The sequence below is a fragment of the Nycticebus coucang genome, chromosome 8 (assembly GCF_027406575.1).
Source record: "Nycticebus coucang isolate mNycCou1 chromosome 8, mNycCou1.pri, whole genome shotgun sequence".
NCBI classification, from domain to species: Eukaryota; Metazoa; Chordata; class Mammalia; order Primates; family Lorisidae; genus Nycticebus; species Nycticebus coucang.
In genome coordinates, this window is record NC_069787.1 from 105,963,813 (window position 1) to 105,973,408 (window position 9,596).

Consider the following 9,596-nt stretch of genomic DNA (forward strand, 5'->3'; position numbering starts at 1 on the left):
TTCCACAACACCTGGACAGTTTTTCTATTTGTAGAGACAGGGTCTCACTTTGCTCAGGCTGGTTTCCAACTCCTGAGCTCAGGCAATCCACCCAAGTTGGCCTCCCAGAGTGCTAAGATTACAGGTGTGAGGCTCCAAGCCCGGCAGAAAGCTTCCATGGCTTTCAATGTTTTTGTCTTAGTTATACTTACATTGTACTCTTTTATGTCCTAAAATTTATTTAAAAATATTTTATAGTTGATATTTCACTAATCTCTATTATTTGAGGGATAGTCTCCTTTCTCCTATTTTAGCTATTTCTCATTTATTCTCATGTATAGTCCTTTTTATGTGTTTTTTGATTTAGAATTATGAGCTTAGAATCACTAGATGTTACCTCCAAGAATATACTTAGCCCTGAATATAAGGTGTATTATACTCAGAGAATTTGAAGAAAGGATTTGTTTTACTTTTTCCAGATTCACCATCAATCAGGGAACACTTTAAATTCTCAGCTTTCTCCCCTAAAACAGACTGTGTTTAATTCTACCTGGAGCCAAGCCTGATACAGATATATTTCAGCCCCACCTCCTTTGTACTGAACTTTTTTTTCTCTCCCCTTTTGCTTGTTAGCCTACCTACTGGAGGTATCATGTTTTAGAAGCCTGTGATTTTTTTTTTTTTTCAGAGCTGCGTGACCACTGAATTTTCTCTTCTTCATAAATGGGCCGCAAAAACCAGAACTCTCTCTAACCATGGGTTGTTAGGTGCCCTCAAGGCAATCTCTTGCTTTAGTGCCCACTTTCCTCCCTGGATTTGTGATTTTTCATCACTTTTGGTTTTGGAAAATTTCTCTTATATTTTTGTAAGCTAGACTATGCCTTTAATATAATTTTTCCCATTACTTTCAAGATTGTTGTTTTAAGATTTTTTTTTAGAGTGTTTGGTTCACATATTGCTGACAATGGATATCCTTATCTATTTTTAGAATTTATTATGAAGCTCTTACAGTAGAAGATAGTTTTGCAAACAGGGCTACCATTCTCTTCAAATGACCAGATAATTAGGCTGGGACTAGTTGTTGTGTTGTGCTCGGAATTATGGACAATATGGTGTCCAGAGAAATTCCCTCTACTGGAAGTAGAGAGCATTGATAGAAAACACAAAAGCATATTAAATGCAGACACCTACTTTTGAAAGAAAGATACAAGCCTCCAGGGATCAGAAATGCAGTAGAAAAAAATCCAATCTCTAGCTGAGCAGCTGATATTTTGATGATTTCATAGAACCGAGACTAAAATTCATAGTGGTGAATATGATTTCTGCTTCTTTAAGGAGTTGAAATTTGGCCCACTGCCAATGATCAGAGATTGAAGAGGCACTGACCACTATTTTATGGTCGCACCTATGGTTGATCAAAGAAAAGACAAATGGAAACTGCCGTGTGACTGCTTGGGGATTAGACCTGTGACTTTCCAGACAGACAATTTATAAGAGTTCCAAAAGCCCTGATTCTGAGTTCTGAGGAGGACTAGGAAGTGGAAATTGTAAGTGTAGGATGCAGAAGATGAATTTTCACTCAGACTGTGCCCACTAGTGAAAATTACTAAGCACATGAGGCAATCCAATGTGATTAAAAACAAATAATAGGGCTGGGCACCTGTAGCTCAGTGGCTAGGGCGCCAGCCACTTACACTGAAGGTGGCAGATTCAAGCCCAGGCTGGGCCTGCCAAACAACAGTGACAACTACAACCAAAAAATAGCCGGGCGTTGTGTTGTGTGCCTATCGTCACAGCTACTTGGGAAGCTGAGGCAAGACAGAATCGCTTAAGTCCAAGAGTTTGAGGTTGCTGTGAGCTGTGACGCCATAGCACTCTACTGAGGGCAACATAGTGAGACTCTGTCTCAAAACAACAACATAGTGAGACTCTGTCTCAAAACAACAACAACAAAATAATAGAAGATTTTACCTGAGAACATTGAATTAATTGAGCTATTAATTAAACAATTTCAAAACATAAATGATGGAATACCATCCATGAAACAAACCTAGGAGTTTATAATACCAAGTGGGGAAGTTTTGAAGCAAGAATGAAGTAAAACCTTGAAAAAAAATCACAATCTTTGAAATAAAAACTTTCTTATAGATGTACAAACCAAATATTAGAAGCAGTCAACAAAGAGGAGTTTATTGGGTTGAGGAGTAAAGGAAGTTGGAATTGATAAGCTGTATACATGCTCACACACATACACATGTGATACTAAAATGTTGTGAGTCACGGGAGATTGTGCAGCGTCATTATATATCTGACCGGATTTACAACATGGGGGAGTGTGGGATATTCCAAGAATTAGGGCCTAAGATTTTGTGGGATTTCAGGCAAAAGATAATTTCCAATATTGATAGTTAACTAAATTCTATGTAGACAAATAAAAATATGGTTTACCTCTAGACATATAGCAAAACTGTAGCACGCCAAAGAAAAATAAACATTATAAAATATGCTAAAATGAACATCCAAATCATACATAAAAGGAATAACAACTTGACTGACAAAAGATAATCCTGCAACCATAACAAAAAATGGCTAAACAATGGACTAAGAGTTCATGCTGCTTTGTGCTATGATGATGCTATTGTACTCCAGCCTGGGCAACTCTGTCTCTCTCTCTCATACACACACATGCGCGCGCGCGCGCGCACACACACTATATATATATATATATATATATATATATATATATATACATCCTATACATACATATAAAATAATTACAGCATTGTCCTAATAGCAAAACAGTGGAACAACTCCTATGTCTATAATTCATAGGGTAACAGTTTTCTTGAGACGCCTTGGTTTATATCTTTTCCCAAGTATAATTAATAATAGAGACCTCCTTCACTCTCAAAAGTGTCCCAGTTTAGATGACAGATTGTATGACTACCCTACTAACAGGTGACCATATAAATAATTGATGCTTGATCCATACAATGGAATACCATGCAGCAGAAAAAAAGAATGAGAATGTTCTATATGTATTGATGGGGAAATGTCTCTGATATACAGAGCTAAGTGAAAAAAAAAAAGAACACCAAAAAGAAAAAGCAAGATGCATTCTGATTCAAGCAGTAGAGACAGAAAAAAAAAAAAGAAAAGAAAAACAAAGAAAAAGTGACCTAAAAAAAAAAAGCTGCATGTGGTATCTCACCCTTGGGCAACGTAGCAAGATGCTGTCAGAGGTTGGGCACAGGCTCACATCTGTAATCCTAGGTATGTGGATTGCTTGTGTTCATGAGTTCTAGACCAGCTTGAGCAAGAGGGAGACCCTGTCTCTACTAAAAAGAAAAAAATTAGCTGAGTGTTGTGGTGTGTGCCTGTAGTCACAGCTATTCAAGAGACTGAGTCAAAGAGGATCGCTTAAGCCCAAAAGTCTGAAGTTGCTGTGAGCCATGATGATGTCATTTCATTCTAGCCAGGATGATAAACTGAGAGTCTGTCTAAGAAAAAAAAAAAAAAGAAAACCAAAAAACAAAACAAACAACAACAAAAAAACCAAAACCAAAAAACCCCAACCATGTCACAGAACCTTTTCCTGACTTACAGAACCAAGTTAGTATACCACACATAGGATATACTAGAAAGAAATATTAAAGGATATTCTTCAGTAAGAAGAAAATTGAGGCTACACTGAGAGTGTAGAATAAAAAGGGAGAGAAGAATTAGTAAAGTATGGTGACAAATTTGAATGCTTAACTGATGTTTTAAAGTAAAATGACAATCTTGTTGATTTCAGCTTCGTCCGTAATATTTTATTTCCTTTATAAAAATATGAAAAACATGGTAATAAATTAGCATTTTAAAGTTATAAGAGACATAAGACAAAACTCAGGGTAAGATTATAAGGTATAAAATAATGTGGAACAGCAAGAATGCAAACATTTTCCATCAGTCAATTGGGTGAACTCATCAGATGAACAGATTCAAATACATATCCCAATGCATGCTGAAACGTCTCATAAAATTCAATTTAATCTTCATTTATAGCAAGAAGTAAACTGGAAGAGAACTTCAGCAGGATAAGAGGTTGCTGTGAAAAAACACCATACAGTCATGCACAGTAACCTTCATACTATGTGGCAGTTACAGGGAGAGTAGTTGGAAACACCAATAAAGAGAAAAACCATGGCTAAGTGTCTTCATAAATTCATAAGAAAATACAAGGAACTTACAACATAAGAAATCCAGTGATTTCTTGACTTGCGGGGGGAAACAGGAGCAGCGGTGTGGTGCTAAATAGTGAATTTGAGACAAAACGAGGAGAAATGGAGGGGTCTGATGATCTCGTGAAACCCAGAAATCTGAAAACACATTTTCTGGTATTCCTGAGTAGATTTTCCATGTCAAAAATTAGGTCCAGAATCTGCCTTCTCTTCACGACGTTTTCATCTCCTACTATTGGGAGTGTGCATGGAAAGAGCAGTTGTCTGCACATGAGATGTTCAATTTCCAGTTTGTTGGCTATTCTGGCAGTCACATCCGGCGGCAGTGGCCCGGGTTGTGTGTGCGTGTTGGGGGGGCAGAAAGGTTCATTCCGGAAACAAGCATCTCCGGGCCCTGCACGGAGGGTGAGGAGAGTGCTCTGGGCGCGGGTGGGGACGGGGACTTGGACTTGGGGAAGGAGGTAGAGGTTGGAGTGGTGAGCTCGGGAAGGGCTCCAAAAGATGGAATTCCAGGTCGAACATGGGGTCTGGGGATCGTCTCTCTGGACTAAGGTTGAGGACCAGAGGAGAGGGTTCCGGGACCCGGCCCTGAGGGTAGGGGCTGGACACCCTTCTAGCAGAGGGCTGGGGCTCAGCGGCTGAACCCGCTGGAGGTTCCATCCAGGGTGCCAGGACGTAGGGCTCCGCGTCCTCGTGGAAGGCCCCCTTTTGGGCGGCGATCTCTGGGACAGAAGAAAGGAAGAATGGCTGCTCTAGGACAATTTCCTCTCCAGGAGCGCCCAGGCAGACGCCAGGTTCCAGGTCGACAGATGAATCGCCCTGCCCTCCCGAGCATTCATCGACCGAGCCTAGGAGGACCTCGGGGACAAGGATGAGGGTGTGCCCTTCGAAGGATACTTGCAGGACTGAGGTTGGTTCGGGCTCCAGCACCAGATCGACGTCGTCCAAGGGCACTTGCAAGGCACAGCCGGCGGCCAGGACCACGACGGAGGTGAGGGCGACTGCGGCCGGGGGCCCCGCGGAGTCTTCCAGGCTGGGCCCGGCGCTGGGCTCCAGGGCGGGTGTCTCCTCCAGTCGGGGGCGCTTGGCAGGGCCGGGTCCTCCGGGCTGCTGTCCCCACCAGGACGCGTGGCCGGCGCTGGGGCTTCGGGGTCGTCTGCCCATCATCTCGATGGCGTTCCAGGCAGTGTTCCGGGGCCTGAGGGAGAACTTGGGCGGTGCGGTCCTGGACCAGGTGACAAATGTCAATGACAGGTGAGGAGGGCTGTGGCGGACACAGAACCACGTGTCGCGAGAGTAGTCCTGGTAGTTTTGGGGGGCTCCTCCCTGGAGGGTCGCAGTCCAGGTTGCCTGGAGTTGCCCTCGCGGCTTTGGTCAGCCTCGCGTGTTGGAATCTTCAGCCTTCCCAGCCTTCCCAGCCTTCAAAGCGCCCTTCCGGATGCGCCCGGAGGGCCAATTGTGTTGCCAACTAAGGACGCTGGGCAGGAATCGCAAAACGTCACGCTAAGCTCCGCCCCCTTTAGCTCCTTCCTAGAGGCGGAGGGTTGTGCGCCTGCCCAATGGCGGAGGCTGTGGCTGGTAGGTCCCTGGAGGAAATGTTTTTGTAGGCCTCTAAATGGGCAGAATGACTTGGGTAACTCATCAGGAAAAAAATTGTATGCTGGGAATAGAATTTCAAAGATGGGTCACCTTTAGAACTAATGTTTTCTTGTAATTTCAGGGATTCTAGAGAAAAGACCACTCAGAAACATCCATTCCTGTAATTGACCTGCCATGTAATCTCTTTAATGCTTAGAAGATATTGCATCTCGGGGTTAAATGGAAAATACAGATTTTTTTATTTTTATTTTTTTGGAAAAATGCTATTTTAGTATTAGGTGAAACATTTCTGCCAGTTTCTTCATGAATGTTAAGGCCGTTATTATTTATCATATCAAGAAAATTTAAAATCAATATAATTAATTAATTTTTTTTTTATTTGGAGGCAAGGTCTCACTCCATTTCCCTACGCTAGACTGCAGTATGGTGGCATTATTATACAAACTCAAATTCTTGAGCCCAGGCAATCCTCCTGCCTTAGCCTCCTGAGTAGTTGGGAATAACAGGCATGACCCATTATCTCCAGCTAATTTTTACATTTTTTATAGAGGTGGGATCTTCCTCTTGCTCAGGCTGGTCTTAAACTCCTTACCACAAGGGGATCCTCCTGTCTTCAAAGTGCTAGGATTACAGGTGTGAGCTACCACACTCAGCCACAATTAAAAAAAAAAAAAAAAAAATATATATATATATATATATATTTTTTTTTTTTGTGGTTTTTGGCCGGGGCTGGGTTTGAACCCGCCACCTCCAGCATATGGGACCAGCGCCCTACCCCTTTGAGCCACAGGCGCTGCCCCAATATATATATATTTTTAATAATTTTATAATATTGTTTATTCTGTTATTTCTTTTGCTCTGCAGAAACATTTTAGTTTTATTAAATCCAATTTATTTTTGTTTTTGTTGTATTTGCTTTTGGGGTATTAGTTTTTTTTTTGAGAAAATAACTATATAAATATTTTTTTGAGACAGAGTCTCACTGTGTCACCCTCAGCTGTCACCCACAGCTCACAGCAACCTCAAAATCTTGGGCTTAAGCGAGTCTCTTGCCTCAAGTAGCCTCCCAAGTAGCTGGGACTACAGGTGCCTGCCACAATGCCCAGCTGTTTTTTTTTTTTTTTTTTGTTGTTGTTGTTGTTGTCATTGTTGTTTAGCAGGCCCAGACTGGGTTCAAACCCTCCAGCCTGGGTGTATGTGGCTGGGCACCCTAATCACTGAGCTATGGGCACCGAGCCAACACAATTAAATTTTTCATTGAGCACTTATATGTCCAATATTGTTGAGTGTTTTTAAAAAATGGTATTTTTAATCATTACAATAGCTGATATTCAGAGTCATAAAGCAAATTTTTGAAGAGTCAATGTTTAGTTTCTGTTGGATGTGAGAATCAAATGCAGACATATCTGGGTTTAAATCAAGAACTCTTTCCTCATATACCATACTATAATTATAGCCTTTGGGAGCCTGAGGTAGGAGGATCACTAGAGGCCAGGAGTTGGAGTTTGTTGGAAATGACTGTTCGTGTTGTTTGCATATTTTTTAATGAGGTTTTTCTTTCTTGCTGATTTGTTTGAGTTCTTTGTATATTCTGGATAGTATTCCTTTGTGGGATGTATGTAGTTTGCAAATATTTTCTCCGTTCTGTAGATTGTTTATTCTGTTATTTCTTTTGCTCTGCAGAAACATTTTAGTTTTATTAAATCCAATTTATTTATTTTTGTTTTTGTTGTATTTGCTTTTGGGGTATTAGTTATAAATATTTTGCCTATCCCAATGTCAAGAATAGTTTTTCCTAGGTTTTCTTTTAGAATTTTTATGGTTTCAGGTCTTACATTTAACTCTTTATTCATCTTGAGTTAAGATTTTTGTATATGGTAAGAGATAGGGATCCACCTTCATTCATTCTTTTTCATGTGGTTTTTTCTCAGCACCATTTATCGTATATGGCATCCTTTCCCCAGTGTATGTTTTTGAATGCTTTATCAAAGATTAGTTTGTTTTAGGTGTGTGGTTTTATTTTGGGGTTCTTTATTCTGCTCCATTGATCTATGTATCTACTTTTATTCCAGTACCGTGCAGTTTTGGTTACTATAGCTTGTAGTATAATTTGAATTTGGGTAATGTGATGCTTTCAGATTTGTCCTTTCAGTTTAGGATTGCTTAAAAGCCAGTGTTTTTATATGGGCCTACATGGTCCTATATGGACCTCCCACCCCCATTATCCGTGAGATTGTAACCTCTATCACTTCCTCTGCTTTGTGCTCCTTTTATTACAATGCTCTGGTGTTTATGATTTTCCTAAAAATTAATAGGCATTTTTATAGATTTTGTAATTGCTTTTCTTCTGCTCAGAACACTGAATCTGTACCATAACATCTATTGGCGTATTTTCATACTTCTTTCGGACCATGATGCAAATAGCTCAAGTTCTGAGATTTTCCCTGAACACACTATCTAAAATGGCAATCCAGGCTCGGCACCTGTAGCTCAGTGGGTAGGGCACTGGCCACATACACCCAGGCTGGCGGGTTCGAATCCAGCCTGGGCCAGCTAAATAGCAATGAGAATTGCAACAAAAAATAGCTGGGCATTGTGGCGGGTGCCTATAGTCCTAGCTACTTGGGAGGCTAAGGTAAGAGAATCGCTTAAGCCCAAGAGTTGTAGGTTGCTGTGACCTGTGACGCCTCGACACTCTACTGAGGGTGACATAGTGAGACTCTGTCTCAAAAAAAAAAAAAAAGGCAATCCATGACCCTTCTACCTCCCCTGCCTTAATTTAATCTTTATCTTTAATTTAATCTTATCAGTATTTCATAGGCTGTGCATTGTAGTTATCTCGTTTACTGTCTACATTCTCTTTGCCAGAGTTTAAGTTCATAATGGCAGCATTTTGTTGTTGTTGAAACAGGGTCTTGCTCTGTTGCCTGTGCTGGAGTGCAGTGGTGTCATTATAGCTCGCTGCAACTGCAAACTTTTAGGCTCAAGTAATCCTCCTGCTTCAGCCTCCCAGATAGCTGGGACTACAGGTGTATGCCAGCCAAATACAACTAATTTTTGTAGTTTTTGTGGTGACAGGGTCTTACTGTGTTTCTCACACAGGTTTCCAACTCCTGGCCTCAAGTGATCCTCCTGCCTCAGCCTCCAAAAGTGTTAGGATTACAGGCATGAGCCATCATCCCAAGCTATGATGGCAGCATTTTTTTTTTTTTTTGAGACAGAGCCTCAAGCTGTCACCTTGGGTAGATGGGTAGAGTGCTGTGGCATCACAGCTCACAGCAACCTCCAACTCCTGGGCTCAAGTGATTTTCCTGCCTCTGCCTTCCAAGTAGCTGGGATTACAGGCACCTGCCACAATGCGCCCAGCTATTTTTTGGTTGCAGCCATCATTGTTGTTTGGCGGGCCTCAGCTGGATTCGAACTTGCCAGCTCAGATGTATGTGGCTGGTGCCTTAGCCACTTAAGCCACAGGCATTGAGCCAATGGCAGCAATTTTTAACTTAAGTTTTTGTGTTGATCTTTGCTATAACCCCAGTTTTGGAACACTCTGAGCTGTGTGACAGACACTGAAAAATACAGTGTTGGATGAATGAATAATTTTTTCCATCGATTTATGAGCACCTTATTTTTTTATATTTCCTCTTTCTGGAACTCCAACTAGTCATATATTATTACTTCTTCCTTTCTTTTAATAGCTCTTAATCCTTTTTTATTATTTTTGATCTATATTTGTGATAAATTATAGGTAGTTTTTCCAGATCATTAATTCTTTCTTCACCTGTCTCTAATCTGTTG

General features: G+C 41.1%; 1 protein-coding gene across 1 annotated transcript; it reads right to left on the reverse strand.

The window, feature by feature from the left end:
- Positions 1-4,568: 4,568 nt before the first annotated feature.
- On the reverse strand, positions 4,569-5,366 carry LOC128591218 (proline-rich protein 23B-like). The gene has a single exon (XM_053598605.1). The coding sequence runs from the start codon at positions 5,364-5,366 to the stop codon at positions 4,569-4,571; it is 798 nt and encodes a 265-aa protein (XP_053454580.1).
- Between the last annotated feature and the right edge of the window lie 4,230 nt (positions 5,367-9,596).